This window comes from Chrysemys picta, chromosome 2 (genome assembly GCF_011386835.1).
Source record: "Chrysemys picta bellii isolate R12L10 chromosome 2, ASM1138683v2, whole genome shotgun sequence".
NCBI classification, from domain to species: domain Eukaryota; kingdom Metazoa; phylum Chordata; order Testudines; family Emydidae; genus Chrysemys; species Chrysemys picta.
In genome coordinates, this window is record NC_088792.1 from 41,572,435 (window position 1) to 41,597,969 (window position 25,535).

At 40.7% G+C, this 25,535-nt stretch overlaps 2 protein-coding genes across 4 annotated transcripts in view; both read right to left on the reverse strand.

The window, feature by feature from the left end:
• Nucleotides 1-16,085, reverse strand: part of LOC101947068 (macrophage mannose receptor 1-like) — a 57,688-nt gene extending 41,603 nt beyond the window's left edge. For all 3 annotated transcript variants that reach the window (XM_065583028.1, XM_065583026.1, XM_065583029.1), the window contains exons 1-8: nucleotides 15,877-16,085; nucleotides 12,780-12,941; nucleotides 11,841-11,954; nucleotides 9,089-9,235; nucleotides 7,637-7,819; nucleotides 6,212-6,366; nucleotides 1,882-1,995; nucleotides 551-666 (exon numbers count right to left, since the gene is read on the reverse strand). In XM_065583028.1, coding sequence (XP_065439100.1) covers nucleotides 551-666; nucleotides 1,882-1,995; nucleotides 6,212-6,366; nucleotides 7,637-7,819; nucleotides 9,089-9,235; nucleotides 11,841-11,954; nucleotides 12,780-12,941; nucleotides 15,877-15,937 — 1,052 coding nt within the window. In that variant the 5' untranslated portion in view covers nucleotides 15,938-16,085. The remainder of the gene's footprint in view (nucleotides 1-550; nucleotides 667-1,881; nucleotides 1,996-6,211; nucleotides 6,367-7,636; nucleotides 7,820-9,088; nucleotides 9,236-11,840; nucleotides 11,955-12,779; nucleotides 12,942-15,876) is intronic.
• A 6,950-nt stretch (nucleotides 16,086-23,035) lies between these two features.
• LOC101946806 (macrophage mannose receptor 1-like) overlaps nucleotides 23,036-25,535 on the reverse strand; it is a 55,969-nt gene continuing 53,469 nt past the window's right edge. The window contains 1 exon segment of the mRNA XM_024100964.3: nucleotides 23,036-23,975. Coding sequence (XP_023956732.2) covers nucleotides 23,752-23,975 — 224 coding nt within the window. The 3' untranslated portion in view covers nucleotides 23,036-23,751.

Consider the following 25,535-nt stretch of genomic DNA (forward strand, 5'->3'; position numbering starts at 1 on the left):
GTATGGAGATGCACAGAAGTAGATGCATGCATGAAAACAATATGAAAGAATGGTCAAACCAAATTTAAACCAATGTATCCATCTCAATAAACCAAATCAAAATATAAACTTGAAAGTTAAAATCCAATCCCAGAAGTGTCTCTTCTTTGCAAGTGAGGTCATAATGGAGCTGTAGGATATGGTTAATATCAGAAACAGAAGCAGAAACAGAACCTCAAAAGTCAGAATGAGACCTGAAAGGAAAAAGAAGCAAATAAATAATTAATAAAGCCTTCCTATAACCAGGAAATGAAGAAGAACATAAGACTCCATTTAGCCCATGAGGGACCATCTCTGCAAATCTAATTTTACCTGGGAAGCACTCGGATACTACCACGACAGAGACTATAGAAAACCCCAAGGCACATAGGCATTCATTTTTTTCTGTGTAGATCCTCTGTATTTGGCTCAGCACTAGAAAAGTTCTAGAGTATTTTAAAATGTAAAACCTTCAAAGCTTTTTCCATCATTAGCACAAATTTAAAAGTAGAAAAAAATATATTTTTCATACCTATCTTCCACAGTAGCTAGGTAACCATTGCTCCTTTCACATGTCTTATTTGCTTCTGAGAATGTTACAAATGTGTGTCCAACCAAATAACAGTGAAATCCATGTCTTTTCCAGCCCTGTGACAAACATGATGCAAACACATGAGTTCTTGACAGATTAACATATAGATTCTGTTCTGCCCTTTAACATATAAATACATATTAAAGTGAAATCGATTGATGAAGCTCAGTTGAGAAAACAGAAGAGACTGTGATCACCACACATAGGCAGGGCTGTTATTTAACAAAAGGAAGCTCCCTGCCTCTACAGAGATCAGTATTGTTGTTACTCAGGGGATGATGCTGGGAGGTCTGCCAAGAGCAGCTTGCACCTGGCCCATCTTTTCCTCCTCTTATGTTGGTATGATTTTCCTGGAGTGGAAGATTATCTTTCCTGATCAGGATGGCCTTACACTGATTTGCAGGCTTGGTTACGCACGCCCCAGAAGAACAAAGATGCTGACTTTGCTCGGCTCAGAGGGAAATTATGTCTATGTAGCTCAAGAATTGTGGCCTCTAAAACCTTGAAATACAAAAATGATTTAAATTATTCACATAGAACCAGAGCTACCAATATCTGATTACACTGGCTCTTCCGAATTCAATGAAGGACCCTTTGTGATCCAGCCTAGGTTTGTTCTCCTGAGTCTACGACAGAGGCTTACCCCAAACCAGCATACAGTAAACCAGTGGATTTCTGGGCAGGTGAGACTTGCTAAGTTTGCTGACTAGGAACCATATCACCTGTTGGGTTTGTTCAAAGTCCAGCCAGGCAGCCCACAAATAAGGAATCTGAACCAGACAGCTGGGAAGGGAGATTCTTCTCTGCTTTGAATTAATTTCCGTTTCTTATTAGTTGCTGATGCTAAAGACTATGAAGAGACAGAATATCTGAGACTTGAGACAGAGAGGCCTCTGGTGGGTGCTATGTTTGTTATTTCATTGGGTTAAGAGCCTTAAATAAACACAGGATGTTGTGAAGACTTTTTGTTAACCAAAACGGTCTATGTATATCTATTACTGAGAGGGAAACTGGACTCCATTATAAAGAAGAGGGAGGAGATGGAAGCATTCATATAAATGAAAAATGAATTCAGAGTAGATTTGCATCTGAAAATGAATGATAATAAAAATTGTACATACATGAGCAGCTTGCTAAGGGAAAAAAACACCAGGCTCCTTCAAAAGAGTACTTTCTCTTCCCCCTAGTTACTCAATAGGGGGGAAGAGGAAATACTTTGAAGAGCACGAAACCCAATAGGCTAAATATAGACCTTTATAGATCACACTTACTCTCTGACAGCCTGGATCGATGATCTCCACTTCCCTGGGAGCTTGTGGTAAAGGTGTCCTTTTGCAGATATAACCAAGTTTCTTTTCACAAACATTAGCTGCCCAATATCCATCCTGAACATGATGGGGGAGAGAGAAAAGAATGTCCAGGAAGAGGGATGCATAATCTTTAGAAAACTGCTAATTTCCTTGCTCATGCTCATTTTTAATCTGTTGCATAAATTGGTTAATATATATAGATTGCATCAAAAAGTGATGTGCCAGATTCATCACAGCGTTACTCGAGTTCTACACTGCTGTAACTCCAGTGAAAGGAGTAGAACTGGAGTAATGCAGGCTTGAACGTGTCCCCATAAGTATGACGATGTCACTTATGAGTAGGAGACTCGATGAAAGCCAGTGAATTTTGTGAGAGAGAAAGTGAAAAAACACACTAAAAATAAATCATAATGTCCCACAAAATGTTAATTAATTTTGATGTTAGATGTTTCTCATTAATTATTTATTATATTATTTTGTAATGAACTAGATGAACTTTCCTGTAGTATGTTTTGTAAAAGATACCTAAGAACTATCTGCCATTAGATCTTTGCTGAGAAACAGTCAACTTGAAATGATTTTTGTTTTTATTTATGGTGGTTTGGAGTGTTTTGTTACCTTCCATTTATTTATTTTTAACAAATCTAGCTATGTTTCCATACTGCCCTGCATGAATGAGAAATCTGCGAGGACCAAGAAATAGATGAAGCCATATCTCCCTCCTCCCTCAGGGGAGCTTGTCAGGCTCAAGCAAGGAGAGTAAGCAGCACCCTGAGCAAGAGGGAGAGAGGAGAGGATTTGGGGCTGAGTTACAGTTCCTTCCCAGTGTACATCTACATGCTGCCTTTTACACAGGCTGAACCTAGACACTCAGTTTAGCCCTAAATGGCATGCACAATGTCGTACAGAGAGTTAGTGTCAGAACCAGGATTAAAACGGAGATGCCCTGGTCCATGCTTAATCCATTAGACCACAGTGCCCACTATGTAAACTACTTAATTACTCTGTTCTTCAGTAGCTCTGTTCTTCCGCCCATTTAATGGTGGGAGAGGATTAATATTTACCATTGATGGAAACAAAAAATATCCTAGGCCGAGCTGGCAGTGACACCTAAATTGCCTAATACTTCTCATTATAAGACCCTGCTTTCATTTGCTTATGATTTGCCAAACTTTAACCGTTTGAGATTAAATTTTCCCTGCTGGGTGTTTGCCTCAAGCTGAACTTTTCTTTTGAAAGTTTCAACAAAAACAGTTCAGCCACTTCTCAGAACAAGGTTAGAGAAAAAGACATTGTTTTGCCCGTATTAAAAAAAATTCTTATAATCATTTACTCCAAAAGCATCATGCTTTGGAGCAGCAGTACTGCCAACCTGAGATGCTCAGTAATCATGAATAAAGCAACAGAGGGTCTTGTGGCACCTTTAAGACTAACAGAAGTATTGGGAGCATAAGCTTTCGTGGGTAAGAACCTCACTTCTTCAGATGCATCTGTACTTGCATCTGAAGAAGTGAGGTTCTTACCCACGAAAGCTTATGCTCCCAATACTTCTGTTAGTCTTAAAGGTGCCACAAGACCCGCTGTTGCTTTTTACAGATTCAGACTAACTAACCTCTGATAGTAATCATGAATGAGGCACTTAAAATTATGAGAGTGGCTTAAAAATCATGAGATTTTTAAAAAAATAATACGTATTGGGCTCTTTTTATTGGCCTGTTGGTTTCCATTATGGTTCAATGTCTTTGTGTTATCAAGCTTTTCTCTGAAACCAGGAGAGCTAGAATCAAAGTGTGTGTGGGGGAGGGGGAAAGGGGGGGATTTAAACCAAAACTGAGATTTTCGTATAACTTTTTAATCTCAGAAGCTGGAGCTTTAAGAAAAACACCAAATATAGCAAGACTTGTGATAAAAATCACAAGAGTTGGTAACACTGGGGCAGAGACTTGTAATTTGGCAGGGGGATGCCCTGGTGTCAGGGATGTGCCTTTTGCCATCCCCATGAAAGTCCACCAAATTTGGCCAGGTTATAAACCTCAGAAAACTATCAGGACCCACATGCTAAGAACAGACTTGTTAGAATTTGGCAGTTATTTTCTCCAAAGTTCCCATTTGGACTGGGCATGCTCCAGCCAGGGACTGAAGGGACTGAGTGGAATGGAGAGAGTGAGTAGTGGTGTGGGGCAGAGACAAGCTGTGTGGGAGGGATAGACAGGTTGTGGGGCACACAGGAGCAGAGATAGGCTGCAGGGTGGTGGTAGATAGAGCCTAGGGCAGGGGTTCTCACAACAAATTTTTGGTGGCCTCAGAGTGAGGCCACCAACTCTTGCTGGTGGCCACTCTGACAATTTTTTCTAAAATACTTAATTAACTTTAGGAAAAACAAATAAATATGCACATATACATGCCCAAATCATTGTAATTTATCTATGTAGGGTTTTTTTTTAAGACTCAATAATAAAAATAATGTACAGTTGTCCTGAACCTTATTGGACCTAAACAGAATAGAAACACAAATAAGGTGCTTTGAATGTTCTTGTCTTTATTCTTGTTGTTTCTTTTTTTTTTTTTAAAGACTTGCTAGCTATAAGTAAGTCTGCTGTGAAAAGTGATATTTGTATGTTTGTTAATATCACTTTTCAAAGCAGACTTACTCAGCCCTGGCAAGCTCGGAGACAAATTAAGCCCTGGATGTGTACAGAGGTAGTGGGGGCATGGGCGATGGAGCACTGTGGGAGGCAGCAGGGACCAGAAGTGATGATGGGGATGAGCCTGGGCCAGAGCCCACCACTGTGCAGCCAGGGAATGGAGCCCAAAGCCCCCTGGCTGGAGTCTGCCACTTGCCACCCCAGAGCTGAAGCCCAACCCTATCGCCTCCGGGAAGGTGGGGAACTGACTGACTGACTGCCTGCTCCTGCAGCTTGTACCTCCCCAGAGAGGGGTGGGGTGCAATCACTGCTGGTGGCCCCTGGGGAGGAGCCACTGTTTTCCCCTCTTCCCCCACCCCCCAAATCATTTCCCTGGAAGCTGTGGCTGCAAGAAAAGCGCCTGGTGGCTGCATACAGCCATGGTGGCCACATTTGAGAAACGCTGTGCTAGGGCAGGGGCAAAAGGCTGGAGGAGGTATAGGAAATAAGGGTTTGTAACTACTAGAGAACACTCCCTTCCAGAACTCTCCAGGAATCCAGAGTTTCAACATTTCTCTGCTGTCAGCAACTGGCTGTTCACAGTCAGAGACAAAATATGTGTCTCATACCCCTCCTCTGGCTTGTCCACATAGAGGACAACAGCCTGCTACTACTACCAGTTACTTGGTAAGCTCAACTGATTGAGACCCGGGCTCTAGAACTAGAGGTTCCAATCCTGCTCATGACCCATTTGGGGGGAGAGGGAGGGTGAATAATATTCCACATCATAAAATGTATGTCTTTTCAGTGTTTGGCTTTTTAAAACCTAGGACATTATACACAAAAAAGCAAAACAAAACAAAAACCCACGTTAAAAGATATTTATGGTTGTAAAAGTGGGCAGTCAAAAGTAATGTAGGATTTAAGATGTTCACAGCCTTAAGAAGGTATATACATATCTTAGGTTTACAGACAGGGAAACAAACTCAGAAGTTCAGTCACTTCCCTGGAGTATGGTCTAGTGAATTAGAAAACAGAGTATGTAATAGCTACTTATAATAATAACAAATAAATCACTGTGAGCCTCTAAAACCAAAGGCATCACTTGTTGCTATGACCATAACAACAAAATAATTTTGGAATTTCTGGGCCAAGTTCTTTAGGAGATATGAAATGCTAAAAGACATTAGGAAAATATTACTCCTTCACTTTTGATCTCACACATCTTATAAATGCCCTGTCTGATTGGTCCCAAACTTATATGAAAACTTACTTTAGGCTGAGATCTGGCATGTGAAATTTCAAGTGGTTTCATGTGTTTATGGTAAGGTTATGGAGAAAAGAGGTATGTGAACATTTCAGAATCAGCCTTATAATGAATGGCAGTTTAAGCCTGAACTATGTAATGATTAGCATCACTATAAAGCACAAATTCTTAATAGTGAGAGTAAATTAACCCTTGGAACAATTTACACAGGGTCGTGATGGATTCTCCATCACTCACATTTTTAAATCAAGATTCAATATTTTTCTAAAAGAGCTGGTCTAGAATTATTTAGGGAAAGTTCTGTGGCCTGTGTTATACAGGAGGTCAGACGAGATGATCACAGCTGTCCCTTCTGGCCTTCCAATCTATAGATCTATGAAAAATAATTGAATTATTTTACCTGTCCCTTCATAACAACACAATCTTCTTGTCTCTTTGCATAGCTGGGTTGACCGCGTAGCCATTTAATATATGTCACAGGAGTCCCATCACTCCATTCAAAATACATTTGAATCTTAAGGGCATTCAGTCCAATCCATAGGTCTTCTGTTGGCGCTAACATAAAACCAGTTGGTGTGTTAATGACACTTTTACTGGTAACAGAGTACATTTCCATGTCTGGAATGAGATTTCAGTCATGAATGTTGGGATATAGCACTTAGAGAGTTACGGTAAGTCTTTCTCCTTTAGCAAAAATGCAGGTTGCTCCTTCACATCCCTCTCTGCTGTGAGAGGTAAGCTGGCCTACATTTTAACATGGCTAAGTCTTAGATTCACTCAAAAAATCTTGCCTTTAACAAAGGGACATATGCTCTTTGCAAATGGCAGAGGAGAGATATAAACAATTTTTGACAAACTTTATTGATAACTTAAAGCAACAAAATAAAGGCAGAAATATGCTGGTTTGTGCCTGGTTCTGTCTTCTGTCAGCAGTGGCCTTACAGGTGCTGGGATTGAGCAACAGCATCCCTCTTAACAACAGAGGGCTGCCATTGACTGGAAAACTGCAGAACCAGACCAGCTATCCCCATGCTGTCCCACAATTCAGCACTGGTTGTGGTGGTTGGCCTGGCACATATTTGATGAAGTTGTTTGTACCCTGTTCACCTTTTCTATTTCTTTTCATAAAAAAATACATTTTCCTCATTATGGTTCACAAGAAAAAAAAATACATTTTTGCAAAATGTTGGCAGCCCAAAAACTCTTTGGAGACACCTCTGCATGACTGTCTCCTGCAGGTCCATGAAACAAAGAGGAGGAGGAATTTGGTGGTTTCTTATAACTTATGCTGACACCAACCACAATAGCCCATATTTTGTTTGTACAAAGTAGCAGAGTTGTTTCTTCCTAATTGTTCTTCACTAGGGCCCCAATGCAGCAATGCATTTAAGCACATGTTCAACTTTAAGCATGAGTAGTTCTGTCAATTTTAATGGGACTCCTCCAGTGCTTAAAGTTAAGCACATGCTCATATGTTGGATTGAGGCCTAGCTCAGAAGATCTTGGTCACTACAGAACTTGTCAGCCTCCAATGCATGGGACTGGGGTTGGAGGCACAAGATTCACCCCCCGTTATGTACTAAGAAAGCAGGTTGGCACACACAAGCTATAGAATTTTTCCTTTCCTACTGTACAACTTTTTTTAATACTTAGATTTTTACTTCATAAGTAAACAAAAATATTCTTCTGTGTTTATGTAAAAAACACCCATTAAGTCTGATCCATTCTTTGGCTATAAATGTTAGCAGTAGTGTTCAAAATAAAAACCAGCTAACTGTTCATTATAAATACTGCAGACAACACAGTTGCCTGTAGTAATACTTACTGTAGCCAAGCTGAGAAACAATAAAGCTGTTCTCTGCAATATTATGCATACTCGACAAATTTCCATCTTGCTTCTTACATGAAGTCAAAGCTTCTTTCCATACTTTGGTCTCTCTGTGAATCATGTAACAGTGACCTGAGTATGGCAGCCACCCATCTGGACATTTAATAGGCCCCAAGTGATCTAAAATCAAAATAAAAATGTTTTAGAGCAATGTAAAAAAGAACAAAGTAAATGAGACTGGCAGTATTTTCTGTTATTATGCATAAAATACAGGAGATCTAGCTGAATATAGGTGACATTTGCGGTCAGAAATTCAAGAACATTCTAGTGAGAATTAAAATATGATTAATATTAAATATGTTAAATGTGAATATAAATAAAATATGGTTCTTTATCATTTAAACATCTAAATATCATAAAATACCCAGACTTGGACAGATCTACCCAGACTTGTCATGTAGTGCAGCTCCATAGAAGTTTCAGGTATTGACACTCATGGTCTAAATCTCTAGTAACTGCTTATAAGTAACTGACCATCAGAAATAATTTTGTAAACTACTGCAACTAATTGTCTCGTCTTTAAATTGTCACCTTTTTACATTGGGCCACTAAATACAGGTTTCAGACCGTAACTTTAGGTCCCCTTTTTAAAAAATCTTGACCCATTTCTTTCTCATGTTATTATTGTCAGTTAAAATATTCTTAAATAAAATCTCTATCTAGTTTAATAAGTTTGTCACTGAGCATTTACAGCAGCTTTCAAAGCATCCCTGGGAAACAGCCTATTGAAGATCACTTCTAGGTATAGCATATGACTGCTATTAACTTGTCATTTGCATGCTTTAGGTCAAAGGCAGCCTGCAGTCTAAATGTAGTCCAAGGAAATGTAAAATGTAGCCCATGGCCGCTTTTTAATACAGAGACGTGGATAATGAAAACTAGTGCTCCTGCTGTCCAGCATGCAACACTTCATGTCCATCTGAGCAGTAGTCATCACAGACTGACTCTTTGCATTAAAGGTTAGGGTGGTTGTGGTGTGTGCCTTTTGTGCAATTAAGGACATGAAATTACAATTATGGTTTATGCAAATTCGATCCTTGGCTCCTGTCAAATTGCCAATATGGCTTTTAGTTGTGTAAAATTTAGCCACCCTGCTTTAGATGAATGGAATAATGGAATTCTTCCCAGAGTGGTTAATATAGGATAAGGGCAGAATAATGGCCTTTTGTACCAAGCAATATAGAAAATTGTGTGTCCCCACCTGCTTGTGCACAAAGGTATGCACATACACACACGGGTGTTTTTAAAGTATTGCTCTTGGCTAAAAAAATAACTTCCACTGTAATTTCATGGCGATCAAAATGCATCTCCTTTTTATCCATTGCACATCTTTGCAGGCTGCCGTTTCTACCAAAAAACAACAACTTTTTATTAAATTAACACACTTACCTGAAGGCGTATTGAGAGACTCTAAAGTGGAGTTTCCCCTTTTACAAATGTAGCCATGTTTCTGATTACATGCCTGGTTTTCCCATTTAGAAGCTCTTCTGGGATTCAGCATGGCACAGAGTTTACCAGGGGCTGGAATGGGGCTTCCTTTGACAAACAGATAAAACAGAATCTCCATGTAATCACTGCAAAAAACCATGTCACCAATAGAAGGAACAATTTTTTGGTGATCTCTCTTGCCTTTATGATTGTTAAACTGACTAGACGCAGAGCACTATCAGCTGCACAGATTAATCAAACTGAAAAAAGTTAATAGATTCTGAGGCCAAAAGGGAACCTTGGGATCATCTAGCCTGACCTCCTGTATAACACAGGCCACAGAACTTCACCAAAATAATTCCTAGAGCAGAGCTTGTAGAAAAAGAGCCAATCCTGATTTTAAAAATTTCAGTGATGGAGAATCTACCATCACTCTTGGTAAATTGTTCCAATGGTTAATTATTCTCACCATTAAACATTTACTCCTTATTTCCAGTCTGAATTTGTCTGGCTTCAACTTCCAGCTATGGGATTGCATTATATCTTTCTCTGCTAGACTGAAGAGCTCATTATTAAATGTTTGTTCCCCATGTAGATACATATAGACAGTCACCCTGTAGCCTTCTCTTAGGTAAGCTAAACAGAGTGAGCTCCTTGAATCTATCACTATAAAGCATATTTTTTAATCCTTTAATCATTCTCATAGATCTTTTCTGAACCCTTTCCAATTTACCAACATCGTTCCTGAATTGTGGATACCAGGACTGGACACTGTATTCCTGCAGCAGTCACACCTGTGCAGAATTCAAAGGTAAAATAACCTCTGTTCTGAGTCAAGATTCCTGTTTATTCATTATGCAGGTGGGGTCGCCCCAAAGGATTGCATCCAGCTTTTTGTAGAAACGGCAGGTCATGGGGGCAGTACCGGAGCGGTGGTTTGCCTCCCGCGCTTTGTGGTAGGCATTCCCCAGCTCCTTCACTTTAACCCTGCATGGCACTGCGTCCTGGTCATGGCCCCTTTCTCTCACGGACCTTGATATCTGCCCATAGGTATCGTAATACCTATGGCTGGAGCCAGCTGGGACTGGACAGCTTCCTCCCCCTCCCCAAACACTAATGAGGTCCAGCACCTCGCCATTGCTCCATACTGGGGATCGCCTGGCGTGTGGAGACATGGTCATCTGGAAAGATGTGCTGAGAGCACTCCATGCCTTGCTGAGCAAACAGGAAGGGGAATTTCAAAATTCCCAGAGAATTTAAAGGGAGGGTCTGACAGTTGGTTACCTGGGGGCAGGCTAATAGCGTTCAAAGTGATGACCAGAGTGGCTAGAACAGGCATTGTGGGACACTTCTGGAGGCCGATCAGAGCGCATTAACAGACCAGGGCATCCACACTGGCACCACGATGCTCCAGCTGGGGCGCAGCAAGCATTATGCTTCTCGTGGAGGTGGATTACCGGGGGTGCTCCAGCCACGAGTCCGGGTGATCTAAGTGCCTTGCCAGTGTGGACATCTCTGCAGTTAGGGTGTATGGGGCTGATTTAATGCGCTCTAGCTTGCAAGTGTAGCCAAGGCCTAAGTCAACACAAGGTGGCTTATGTTGACATAACTTTGTAGTGCAGACCTGGCCTAAGCTGCAGAGATGTGTCTGCAGAGACCCTGGAGCAATAGCTCTGAGTGCTGTGAACTGCCCCGTTCATTTCTGTGAGGTGTTAATGCAGATACCCAGTAATGATAATTTAAATGTCAACATTGTTGATTACTTCATTGTACATATCAAAAAGGGTGGAGAGGGAAGGATAGATCCACACAAGTTATTGTGAGTGATGTCTTATTTTGGTGCCACAAGTGGGTGGAGTTTGGAAGACAGATTCGCTTTTTTTCCTTTTTCTTTAATCAAAGAGCCAAGCCCAGTGAGCCCAGTGGAACCAATGGGTATATTCAAGACCTACTGAGAAGCCTAGCAGTTCACATGATCATATTTTGAAAGTCTGCACAATCTACTATGAGCAGCTGTTCATTTGTCAATTTACATGGCCAGAGTTTATTTTGTGGAAGCAGCTTGGAAACCATCATGTTTCCCCCTGAATCATACCCTGTCACAAGCATTGGATTATTGATTTCAGCAACAAATAAGCTACAAGAGCAGATGAACACATACAAATTACAATCAAGATTTCATGCAACTGGCCTTAGAAATAAAAAATAGCAAATATGTAATAGACTATATAAGCAACAATGGGCTTGATTTCCACTGCATTATTCCAGTTACACTGTCATCAAAGGATGCAGTGGCCCCTGTTCTCTAAATAGAATGTGTTGAAGATTTTTGATGAAGCATCAGTTTTACTCCAACGGTGTATAATATTTAGAATATGTGAAGAAGATGCAATGCCTTTATTTCCTAAATATTTTGCTGCTTCTGGAAGCTTCAATTTATATTTCTCATTTTTGGATTACATTTTAAGGAAAAATTTGGATCAGATCTGTTTGGTGATTATTAACTCCAAATGATATTCATTTCTATAGACAGTTCCATGTTTATAGTGATAAAAAATACTGGTGTTGAAATCTATAATGTGCATCAGAGAATTTTACTCTTAAAAATGATGGGGCAGACCATCAGCTAGTGTAAATCAGTGACTTCAGTGGAGCTATACCACTTTACACCAGCAGAAGATCTATTTTGATTATTATAAACAGATTTACCTACCTGGAGCCCAGTTTAAATATCTGAGAGGACTGCTGCCCATCCACTGCCATCCACTGTTAAAATTCAAACTATTAAGTCCAATCCAGAAAGCAGAATCCATATTTTTAGTTATCTCTAAATTACAAAAGAAATTAAATGAAACTTTGAACCAAAATTTACATTTCTCAGACAAAGCCAGTTAATAAAAATATCACTTTTCCAATTAGTAAAATATATAGATGAGAATAGGAACACAATATACATGTGAGCATATATGTGTAAAGGTTACAGAGATTTCTGGCTAACAAAAGGAATAAATGAACTTTTCATTTCAGCACAAACATAGCACATGAAAGATTCACTAGCTCTCTTCTGGTCTTGTTCCAAACTGGTGTTTATGAAGCCTCCTTCATGACTTTTATAAAGGAGCTTAAATTATTAACTCCATTGGTGTTATTGGAAGTTGACGCATGTAAAATCCACCCATATTAGGATGAGACTAACCACCTTCATGTATTCAGAAGTTATATATTGGAGTTATAAATAATCACTAAAGATTACAGGAAACATATTAATCTATGGATCAGATTATGGCTACTCCTGAACAGTGGTGGGAGGAAGCAGATGATGTGGAGACAACCTTTGCACCAGGACTTGCTTCTTGTTTTTTCATGGCCAATGTCACTATGCTCCCCGAATGGGGAATGGCCAGTCTTCCTGTACTGCAGGCTAGTGGGTGGGGGGATGTGTTTTATCCTTTTAAAGGGTGTCATAAATGCTGCTGCCTCACTGAAAAGGTTTCCCAGACCATTGAGATGCATTTAGAATTGACACAATAACAGAAAAATCACTGTGGGTGAAACCCTGGTCCCACAGACATCAATGCGAGTTTTTCCATTAACTTCAATGCAGCCAAGATGTCACCTTGAGTTTTCACTCTTGATTATTTTGTTAGTTTACCTCTCAGGTATGTTTGCTCCTGTATCTCTGTGATGCTTAATAATTCTGCATTCTGTTGCTGGCAGCTTTTCCTTGCTTGGTGCCATGTTAGAGCTGATTGGGAGTTTATCTGGTAGTGGAAACCTGTCAAAGAATCTGTAGTCCAAAATCTTTCAGTGTCACCTGGAAAGGGAAGAAAGATATGTAATATTAATTATGATTGACCCAAATAGACTCTGTTATGCAGTCTGTGCTTCTATGGAATGCAAAATCTGTCAGAGTCCATCAATATATGATATTAATTGTAAAATACCATCAATTCTAAAGCAACAGCAACACTAAAATCAAACCAGGAGTTGAATTCTATTAGTGTATATTTTTGTATAGTCTTCTAAACTTCAGAATTTTTTTTTGCAGGGAGGGGGAGAGCTAGGGTTGGGTGGGTATTTTAAATGTGTTTTTGCTCACAAAATCTAAGATAGCCTTAAACATAGGTGAAAGGGGAAGGGTGAGCATCAAGAGATGAGCTGTCACTCATGCTCACCCATGCCCACGGGCAATCACCTCTGACAGCAGAGGAATGGTGAACTTCAGGGATCTTGAGTTCCATTTCAGGCTCTGAAGGTGTGTGTGCTCTAGATGGCACAGACTCCTATGTCCCCAATCTTGAACCCTCAACCTGCCCCAGTCCTACTGCTGACTCCCAGTCCCAAGCCCATTCTCCTCATCTAGTTAGTCCCAGTCTCTACTCCTCAGGCTACTGGTCCCAGTCCCAATTTCCTTCCTGTACAAGTCCTAGTCTCCCACTCCAGACTCCCTCTACCAGTTTCTCCCAGTCCATGTCTCCCCCATCATGCTCCAAGTCTCCCTGCCTAGCTATTCCCAATTCCCTCCACCACTCCCTAATGTGTCCACCATCTCTCCCCAGTCTCCAATCACCTATCTCCCTGGCCATGCTCTCTGTCCCCACTGGCTCCCAGTGCCAGTCTCCTTCTCCAGACTCCTTGTTCTCCCCTCTCTTGGCTTCTTGTCTCAGTCTGTTTGCCCAGCCAATCCCAGTTATCCCCCATGCAACCTGGCTCCTCATTAGATCTGTATTCCCTCCCTGCACCTCCTCCCCCCTCCAACTGGTTCCAGTTGCCAGTTTCCTTGTCCTGTCAGTCCCACTTTCCCCTGGCTCCTCATTCAATTTCAGTTCACCATCCACTATCTCCCTCTCCACCTGTTTCCTTCCCTGGCTCCCAGGCCTACCCTCACCCAGCCAATCCCATGTCTCAATCTATGCACTGATCTTCCCCCACAGTCACTCTGTGTGGATGGTGCATGTGCAGTCTGGTCACATGTATGAATTGTGAGATGATGTTATGCTATGGGAATGGTGCATGAGCAGTCTGATCAGCTGTAAGAGCTGAGAGAGGATGGAGCATGCTCAGCTGATCGGTGGGGATGGCTCATGCACAGTTCAGTCAACACTAGCAGCTGTGAGAGGCCCAAATATGCTCTGTGAAGGCAGAATCTTCAGAGATTTTAGTTACTAAAATATACGTCGTCTCCACGGAATATGCGCCAACTGTGATTTTCCAAAGGCTTATAACTTGACCAAATTCAGACAGATTTCCACAGGAATGGCATAAGCCAGGTCCCTGACACAAAGGGTAGCCTCTGCCAATTATACAATCTCTTCCCCAAAGCATGGGGATGCTAGCACTTTCCAAAGCCATAGTCATCAGAATTTAACATTGAAAAACAACTTTATTTTCCCTAATCGCATTCTCAGAAGTGGCTGAACCAAAAACATTCAGCCCGAGGAAGATATCCATGAAAAATTTCAGCCCAAACAATTAACAAATAAATAAATAAATAAATAATGGAGAGATCCCATCTCCTAGAACTGGAAGGGACCTTGAAAGGTCATCAAGTCCAGCCCCCTGCCTTCACTAGCAGGACCAAGTACTTGCCAATTAAAGTTTGGCAAAGTGATAAGCAACTAAAAGTATGGTCTTATAATGGAGAGTGTTGGGCAATCTTAATAATAGGTCAGCCTAACAGCTCAGCCTATAATATGACTTAAGATTTCTTATCTAACTAGTGAGTTTTGCCCCAATCCAGCCCCTGAAAGTGTTTAAAGTTGGGCACTCAAAACACAGAGGCACACAAAATCATGTCACTTTTAAAAATGTAGGTTCTTTCTATCTATGTGCACGCACACACACACTTTATATGTTTGGGTATGTCTGCACTGCAATCAAAGAAGTGATTGCAGCTCGGGCAGGCATACTTGTGTTAGCTTTCATCTAGCTAGCACAGCTAAAAATAGTAGTGAAGGCACAGTGGCATGGGCTTCTGCTCAGGCTGAACAAGCTTGCCTGGAACCCTAGGCATGTACTCGTGTTGCTAGTCTGTAATGAAGCCTGAGCGGCCACATCTTCACTGCTATTTTCACCAGTACTAGCTAGATTAAAGTTAGAATGGGTATGCCTACCTGAGCTGAATTCACACCTCCGATTGGAGTGTAGATGATAAAGGGATTCCCTTTATCGTCTACATCCATTCCTTCATCCATCATGTAAACACACTGACCAGATCAGAAATGAGAGTCCAGCTTAATGTCGGGGGAGGGGGTGGGGGGAAGAGGGAAGCAATTTCCTGCTCTTGTTGTCTCTTCCTCAAAGAGGGTAGAGACCTGGATAATGCTGCCATGAAGAAATGGCTCCACAAAGCAACTGTCCTATGGGGGATCACTGCACAAGGGATGTAATTGCAAGGGAAAGCAGAGAAAGCTATTTACACCTTCTTCCCCCATTGCACACCCATGCAGAGCCATCAATAAGCTGGCCACAACCATTTGCAAGTCATGACATTCAGAATTAAAGTTCCTGTCCTCTCTCTCCCTCTGTACCTGTTTCTGATATCCTGCTAGGCCCTGTGCCTTCCCCTGCCTCCTATGTGAATCTGCAACTTTCCCTGAGGCGGGTCCCACCCATCACAGCTATACGGTTAATAACAAAAAGAATAGCCAGACTCTACACCAAACAGAGTAGCAAAATGCCCAAGGAAAAGCATGAGGTGAAGACCTTTAATATCCAATTTTTACAGTAGACACACAATGGAGACTTACCCAGCAGCTGCAAAGTACTGTGAATGAGAGAGAGGAAAACAAGCATTGTGGAGAACGTCATGGCAAATGTTTCATTCCTTTCTTCCTTTCCACTAAGTGATGAATGGTAATTAGTTGCTGTCAATAAAATCCTTCTGTAAGGAACCGTCTGGCAGGTCCTACTATGTTTCAAAGGGCTGACAGATCAGGGGAAAGCTCTGGGCTCTAAATAAGGAACTATCCTGTCACATGTGACATTTTGAAATAGCAGGAATTAACAGAGCAAACTTTGCTTTTGTAAGTGAATCGCTCTTTACTGAGGGCAAAGTCTCTTTCCATAGAAATGCAGGTGATAAACAAAGTGGTTACAATTCAGTGCAGTTTCCTGAGACAATGTTGGGTCAGTTGTTGGGTTTCCAGTCCAATGAAATCGCTAAAAGATATTAGGGAGCTAACAGTGTCAAGCCTGCAGCAGAACACAGATAAAAGCTCAGCCGCTACATTTAAACAGTATACCTCAGATAGATAGTGAGACAACACTTCCAGTATTCCAGTAAAATTGGTAGCAGCTCACATTTCCACCTGTCTGGAAGGTAAGGAATTAACTTTACAGCGTTATTCAGTTAAAATCACCCTGCAGGACAAGCAGAATTTTAATTCTGAAAACAAAGATTGGTGAATTAGGATGGTCAGATGTGCCAGCCTCAGCATACACATTTTGGGTATCTGGCCAAAAGGGATCTCAGAAACAGTGCACTTCAAAGGTAATTTCTAGCTTTCCTGTGTAGGGACTAGACAACTGTCATACACCACTTCCAAGGGCCTTCTTCAAGAAAGGTCATGACATTTATCTAAATACCTGCAGTGAGAATATTCAACAGTTCTGTACATTATATTGTTGAACTGGTGAACATTACCACCACATTTCCTGGTGGTAGAGGGAGAAAGGGTGAGACTGACTGTACAGGCCAATCCCATTCCCATAGTACATGTATGAAGACTGGACTTTGTACCAGAATACTTTGTCAGACAAAACTACAGTCTTGTCTACACAGTGCAATTTACTAACATTGCATTTCTAGTATAAGCATATTAAACTAAATCGGAAAAAGGAACTATTCTTCAAGAATTAGTGTCCACCTGGGGTGTTATATAATGATACTGGCATAGCTATGTCAGTTAATTTCTCCATCTAGACAAACCCCACCAGTTTCTTTCCTTTCACTGAAGTTAAGAGAAGTTGGGACATGAAATTATAAAACATGTGTGAGGTGAAATAACCATCTCAAGCACAATAATATATTTATTCAAAATCTGAAGGGAAGCTGTGACAGCAGGAAAACTCATCAATCTCTGCTATTATTACAATGGAGATGCCTAAATACAAGAATTAGTCAACCTGCCTGATTTGGCTACACAGCAGAAATCTCAAAGGGAAAGGCAGATCCTTAAGCAAGTCTGCAAGACCAAAATAAAAAAGAGGAATTGAATGAATTGCTGAATAAGAAAATTCTATAGAAGCTTAATATACAGATAGTAGGAAATTAAGGACAAAGCTGGCAGAATTTTGCCTTTTGAAATTGTGACAAAAATAGCTAACAGCAACAAAAGCAAAGCAAATATAATCCTTCCCCTCAACAATATCACCAGTATTCTCTAGAATATCTGTTTTGGCCAAGATTTTTCATTTTCTGTTGTTAATTTTGCCTGAAGAGAACAAATGCTTTTTTTTTTTCCTTTGCTTCAATCAGTACCTTTGTATTTATTAAGATGGAGGCTCATGGAATTGCGGCATGACAGCATCCCCAAAACCACATGGTTGGTTTTTTTTAAATCACACATTGTCATTGGTATTAATTATTACTTCTTAATATTTACATTGTGGCAACACCTACAGGCTTTAATCAGGTTGAGCCCCATTGTGCAAGGAACACCTGGGAATACTTTTAAAATATATATTCCAAGTGTGTACAAGGCATTTCTATTCTACTGAATGGCTATACCACTGAAAAGGAATATGCTCTGTAGGGTCTTATTGATGTTTCTATCTCTACTCATTGCTACACACCACAGACTCTTAGTAATATTCAGTGGTATAAATTAAAGTTTGTCTTCTAAAGCAAGGAACATAGACTACAAAGTCAATGTGTAATTTAAAGCAAAGACTAGTTTGGCTCATGGACACCCTGAAAATGTTCCTGCATGAAATACATATAATCCTGAATCTCACCATTTAAGACATTTTAAAACTGAAGAGGGAGTTGTAATGTTTTTTTCATTTTTTAATGTTAATTAGTCCCATTTGAAACCATGTAAACCATTTAAACCACTAGTTCCCTAAAACTGCTTGTAAACTACAATAATAACTCTTCCTATCTGAATAAATTGCTTTGTATCTGCTACCATCACAGCAGCATCCTGCAGTACCAGTCCTGACCACTCAGACATGCATTAGCCCCAGGACACACGTCATCAGCAAGATTATCCCATTTACTTCATTGGACTGATGCAAGTCCCACCAGATCATCTACCAGCTCAACAAGAATTTACTGGTTGCATATTTGTTGACTGTGTCACTTTTTAATGGCACCACAGTAACATTATGATAAAATTCTTGTATGACATAGGTAAGCTGGTAATCGTTGATTTTAATGTTAGGTGACTGATTGAAGGAAATAAATTACATTACTATTAATAGTAGAATTATTAAACATTTATATTGTGTAGCATCTAAATGCCACAACCAGGCTGGGCTCCATTATGCTAGATAAGATATTGCAGGTAGATGAGCCAGCCAGAGTGAGGTGAAAGAACAAGGTAAAAAAATCAATACAGGAATAGGATGTGCACAATTCCTTAGCTGGTCATGTCATGATCATAGCTCTCCACCTGCCTAGCCACATTTGGCTCCTGTGTACCAGGAAAGGGAATTGTTATGAGGGCAGGAGACTCCATGCCAAAAGGATGCCAGTCCCCTGCCCTAATTTTAAAGGATTTATTAACCTTGCTTAACTGACAGTTTTGAATTAGCTCAAACATTAAACAAAGACCAGTCTATTCTATATGTGTTCTTATACTGCCCCCTTCACTGTAGTATCCGAGCACCTTCCAACAGCACATTCAACAACTGTCACATGTAGTTCATTCCCTCTCGTCCTCTCCCCAAGGGAAGAATTTTGTTTGTAGGGTTTTGTTTTGGTACTGGGTTTATTGTTTTATATTAGAGAAGGTCAAAGAAGTGCACTCTGTACTTCGAGCAGAAGGTGGAGAGGTTTGTGATGGTCCTTACTTCCTGGCGCGGGGGAGGGGGAGGGCGGAAAGAGGGGAGAGTTCCTTCCATAGTCTTGGACTGGCTGACAAGAAAGTTGTGTCTCCTGCCCAGCTGAGCTTTAAACCCTTATTGTAGGAAGTTCCATTGTCTGAGGAATGGAATTGTCCACTATGGTCTTTATCCTGGAGCTTTAGGTGATCTTCAAATATGCAGGGGCCTAGGCCACTGAGTACCTTGAAGATAAGAACCTTGAACTTGACATGATAGTCTAAGGGAAGCCAGTGAAGAGAGTGGAGGGCAGGTTTGACGTGCTCTTGGTAGCACCCATTGCTGAGAAGACATGCTGCATAGTTCTGTATGGAGTTGAGTTTAAATTGGAATTTCCATCGAGAATAAAATTCCAATATTTCAACATCTTTATTTCTTAAAAGTTCTGAACTGAAATTTTTCAGAAATGGCAAAACATTTTCATTTTGGCATTTTTGATTGAAATGAAAACTTCTGGTGTTCCCAAATTAAAATGTTTGATTTTGGATTGTTGAAATGACTCAAAACATTTTATTGAGAGGCATTTCAACATTTAACTGGATCTAGCTATGATGGCACATTGCCTCATGGGTGTTGTAGTTCAGTTGCCTGATGCCCTAATTCTCCTCTTTAGGCTAAGCTTCCTGACTGGACTACATCTCCCATGATGCACCTACAGTGACACCTACAAAGAACCAGGCCATTCAATCAGGGGGGAAATTGCATCACATCATGGGAAATGTAGTCTGGCCAGGTAGCCCTGTCCATAGAAGAGAGTGGGAGCATCAGGAATCCAAACAAGTCCCATGAAGGAATGTGCCACCACACTGGCGGGGGCGGGAAGGTTGATCTTGAACTGACTTGAAAGAAAATATTTCAGGTCAGTTTAACAAACCAAATATTTCAATTCAGGTCAAACCAAGCTGAAATTAAATATTGTTTTGTTTTTCCTGAACAAAAATAGAAAAATAACAAAATCAAAAATTAAAATTAAAATTTTGATTTTGTGGAAACTGCATTTTGTGTTGAAAATTAATTGAGATAGAAAATTCCCAACCAGGTCTAGTTCTGTACTAGTTGGAGTTTCTTAAAAGCTGATGGCTTCACAGCCAATTATATTACATTGCTGTAGTCCAAATGGGAGATGACAAAGATGTGTGTAACTAAGGGCAGGTCATCATCTGCCAAGATGGGTGGATCCTCCTAGCTAATTAGATATAGAAGAGTGTTAATAACAGGCATTGTTATGAGAAAGCTTAGGGCAAATTTACAGTACAGTGCTACACTGGCACATCTGCAATGTGCACGTCTGGTGAAGATGCGCTATGATGATGAGAAAGCACTCTCCCATCGGTATAATTACTTCACCCCAGCAAGAAGAGGAAGCTATTTTGTAGGAGAGCGTCTCCCACTGACATTACACCAGTGTGGACAGCGTGAAACTTGCATCACTCCGGGGGTTGGGGAGTGGGGATTTCTAAGACTGAAAACATATACATTTAGTTGATAGGAAAGAAACAACAGCTAAGGAAATAATTCTTCATCCTTTAAATAATTTTGTAAAAAAGCAGAACTCAACAAAAATAGTAAATGCTGGAACTAAAAAAAAAAAGAACATCTGTTTCCTATAGAAACACACGCTGGCAAAACTGTTTCTAGAGAGCTAAGAAAAACAAATACATTAAAGCTCAAATATTGAGGATCAGCCATCGATCTAAGGCCTTGTCTACACAAACAGTTAATTGGTGGCAACTGGTTAGTAAATCTATGCTGCACCCAAAACAGAAGTAGATCAAAGCACACTAAGGAGCTTCTAGTGCACGACAGCATGGTCAAAACGGACAGTTGGAGTACGGCAGACTAGTGCGGGGTAGCTTTACATCCCAGCTTGCTACGCTGTTAACTTTCTGGAAGGGAGGACAAAGAGGTGAAACTTTTTTTTAAAAAATTTATGGTTGTCACAGATCCACAGGATTGGTGCTAAGCGCTCAGCTTTGAAAGTCTCTGGGAGAATCCCCTCTAGTGTGCCAGACCCAAAGGATCTCACTCTTCCTGCACAGGGTAGGCCACGTGATCACACCAGACAGCATCTGGGGTTTCAGCACTCCTGTCACACATTGTGAGCTCTGTTCAGTGAGTCCAACTGAGACAGACTTCGGGTAAAGATGCATACACTCTTCTGGAATTAACACACCTCACCAAGCGTTTGTATCGTCAAAACAGAGTTTATTAGTCCAGGGCAACACAGCATAGGAAGTCCTTAGGTTAGCACAGAGAAAAGAAGGATAAAGCATAGTCCATTCTGGTTAGCCAGAGCTCCAGCCAAGCTGTTGTGAACCCTATTGTTCAGGCTCTTGTCTCTCTGAGGGCTGGTTTACACGGAAAACTTAGGGTCTGTCTACACCTAAAATGGTACAGCTGTGCTGCTGTAGTGTTTCAGTGTAGACACTACCTATGCTGATGAGAGGGGTTCTCCTGTTGTTAATCCACCTCCCTGACAGGCAGTAGCTAGGTCAACAGGGATTAGGTTGGATTAACCACATCACTTAGAGGTGAGGATTTTTCACTCTGATGAACAATATAGTTGGATCAATCTAATTTTTTAGTATAGGCCAGGCCTTAGCCTGCCCTGAGTGCAAACAGTGCTTTCCCCCCATCCCCACTGAATAGCCATGTGAAATACAGGGGAAACTGAGACACATATAGGCTTCATAAAAATATTACAAAAAATTCCCATTTCGTCACAATGGTTTCCCCCCTCACCTCCCCACACACTTTCTCCTCCTCCCTTCCCCCACAATTTCAGCAACAAAATGGGAAAAGGGAAAATTGAGGGAGAGGAAAAAAGGGAGATGAAGGTGAAATAACTAAAAACTGAAAACAAAATTCATTTTGGATTTTGGAGATTTTTGTAAATATCAGAAAAAAAATTCAAATATATTTTCCAACAACACTCTTAAAATAAAAGACCAAAAACAGTTTTAGTTTTGAATAAAAAATTTCAACAAGCTATTAACAGAATTTGTTCTCCCGGTCTTAAAATGAGCACAAAAGGAGCCATGCCAACTCAAGTTAGCTAACTTCCGACATCACTATGGAAGAGCTGTAGGTGGGTTCAGGGCTGTATTGTGTGTGGGATTGCCATGGTTAATTTCCTGGTGGACTCTGAGGATAGTTCCATCTAGGCAGGGTCTCTTCTAACTATAAAGACACAGCCTAGAGTCCCTCCCCATAGCCCTGCAGCTCTCCCGCTTAGGAGAATGACTCAGCTGCTCAGGGTCCCAGGCAGGAATCCACAAAACTGGAGATCTTCTGGCTAATCTGGGAACCTTAACAGATCTGTGTTGCACTGGATCCTTGGGCCAATGCAGAGGGAGGGGAGGAGGGCCTTGCTTCCTCTTTGACACCCCCTATGGGGCACTGTTCATTAAAAGGTTAGTGAAGAGGGAACCAGAAATTACACCCTCCTCTGTCCACACATCTGGGTAAGAGCCAGCCACAATTTGGCCCTAAATGAGATTTTGTTCCCCCAGACAGAATAAATTTATACCCGCTAGGTCATTCCCCATCCAGTTTTCAGAGCTGTTAGAAAAGACTGGTTCAGACACTGACACACTAAAGTAGAGCTAAAAGGCTCAACAGTTTGTAGCGATATCTTTGGTACTTCAAGAGGAATTCTCTACTTTTAAATTATTGCCGAAAAGTCTACTTACATGCTAGGAGGCTGAGCTAATTTGCTCTCATTAATGACAGACAATATCTGTGAAGGGCAGAGATTACCTGTTGCACACAGTGTTCTAAAGATGAAAACTACGTCACGAAAAGACATTTTCTGTCTTTTTCAAAGAACTAAACTGAATGAAGGAAAACACATTTTCATTCTGCTTCAGCCCATTCATAACTGAGTGAGAACATTTTAATTCATATCATTTAATATGCTACAAGACTTACAAGCACAGACCACAAAACCTTTTGAGAGATTTCTGACAGGTTTCACTGTTTATACATAGTGAAAACAGCAGACTACTTATGTCTTCAGACATTATCTAAAAAGTGATAATATACAACATTGTTTCTTTTTAAGACTTAAGCAAAGTACAGTCCCATCAATAAAAAAAGAGCTTGACTGCTGGAGTGAAGTTTTCGGGATTATTTTCAGGATTTCAACAGAATTAAACAAATGTTTTGTTGAGTTCTTTGCAGTTTCCACAAACACAATAGTTGCATAAACTGACCATTCATTATATCTCACGGCAATCCAGTTCTGACTAGAAACCATAGTTTCTTGAATATTTGTTCACACTGGTTTGCTCCATTTTAGTAGTTTTAAGTATATCCATTGTCCCATTTGAATAGCCCTTCCCATTCCTTTCGCCAAAACCTACTTTTATATGAGAAGATCTTGAATGCTACAAGACTATAATAGGAGTAAATGCTTCTGCTAAGTACATGTATAAAAATATAGACAGTGCTAAACAAACAGGCTACTATTTAAACAAGAGAAATAAGCTTTGATTTAAGATTTCTTGTATTCTAGTTAGCTAATTTTACCAAAATCAGGCACAAATTTTATTACACTACAGGATAACCTGTTCATTCTACTCAATACTTGGCACAGAATGCTTTGTATCACTAGTTCTTGAAACAGCATCGCTGCATTTTAAAAGTGTCTCTGCGCCTTGATCATCTCCTTGTAGTTGGTTTTGTCTCTTTTTCTTGTAGAAGAAACAGCCTGCAAGGCCAGCTCCAATAAGAATAAGAGTAGCCAGAATAACTAGTATCCAAGCTGTGAGGTGAGCAGGTGCAATAGCCTCTTCGTCTTCTGTAAATGAACACAAAACAATTGCTAATGATCTCAGTGATTATAACAGATGGAAGCCATTGGACTATGGACAATGGACCAGATTTGCTTGCTAGGTTCATCTGGGTCTCTCATTTAGTCAATTCCCTACCATTGCAGGGTCTCAGGAATTGGTGCACCTTGGTCCCTCCCACTTTCTGCTTCTCTCTCTCTCAATAGTTCAGTCTTCTGAGGGCCATAATACTCAGTCTAATTCAGGTTATTGGTCTTAATGCACAGGTAACTGGGTGGAGTTCTGTAGTGGCCTGTGATGTGCAGGAGGTCAGACTAGATGATCTGTTGGTCCCTTTTGGCCTTAAACTTTATGACTCTGTGATTCTCAGCTGTACCCAAGATGTACTGGGCTCATGTGATGATGGAGATGTTCTTCCCATCCCGAACCTGGAGCCAGTTCTGTGCCAATATGAGACCAGTTTAGTTTAGAGCAACCAAGGGATTGCTGGTGTGTAGCCAGGCCTTCTTTCCCACAGCTAAGTATTATGCAGTAGGCTGGAAATAAGGTGATGTAGGAGCAAATTTGGAGATCTGGGAATCTATGTTTTTTTTTCCTAAAAATTATATGAATAGTTTGAATTAACAGATTGTAGCCTATGGGTTGTCTATGATGTGCTCACTGTAACTATTTGTTATTTATGCCCCATGACTGTTCACTTAGGTCATATGGTATTTGTTTCTATTCCCAGTTGGGTGACAAACTTTTTGAACAGGTGAACATACGATAAACATTGACTAACCAGTAACAAATACCAGAAAGCAAGTAATGAACAATATCTTTCCAGGACAAATTTTTCAACTTAAGATTTTTTTGTCCAAAAATTCATGGAAATGTGGAGATTTCTGAATATTTTCATAAATACCTGGTGGTTTTCTAAATGCATGTGACTCATGGACACCAGGACTCCATGAACAGCAAACAGAGAGAAATCTGGCCACATCCAATTAATAACAAATATAATCCATTTTATTCATGATTTGAACAGCTCTATCCTGAATACATAGATCCAAATCCTGATGTCCATATTGTACTCAGTCCCTGTTTCAACTCAACTCCTGTTTAAGTTAGTGGGACTATGAGAATTGGACAGAACAGAGACTGAGTAAAAACTGAGGGCTACACTATGTCTGAGTAAAAGGCCATGTAGAGCCATCCTGTCCCTAAGGGAGCACTGTGTAAGGAGGACCTTTTGCTCCTCATTCTCTCTAGTGCACAATCCTTTCTGAGTGGGCCAGTGGGATGAGGTTCCGTGCCACAGCCCTGCCTCATTGCAGCTGCCTTCAGGACAACCTGCATCCTGAGGATATAGGTGAAAACATTTCCCTGAGCTCTCCTACATGTAAAGACTGTGATTGTCCCTGGCACTTGCATGAGGCATTCAAGACAGGGAAGTTCCTTGCACCCCTTCACTCAAGCACACCTATCCAAGAGCCAGACAAAATGTGACCCTGAATAAGGTCCTCAGGATTTGGCCCACAGATTTGATGAATCAGAAGGTATTATTTTAACAAAGTCACACTTTTAAT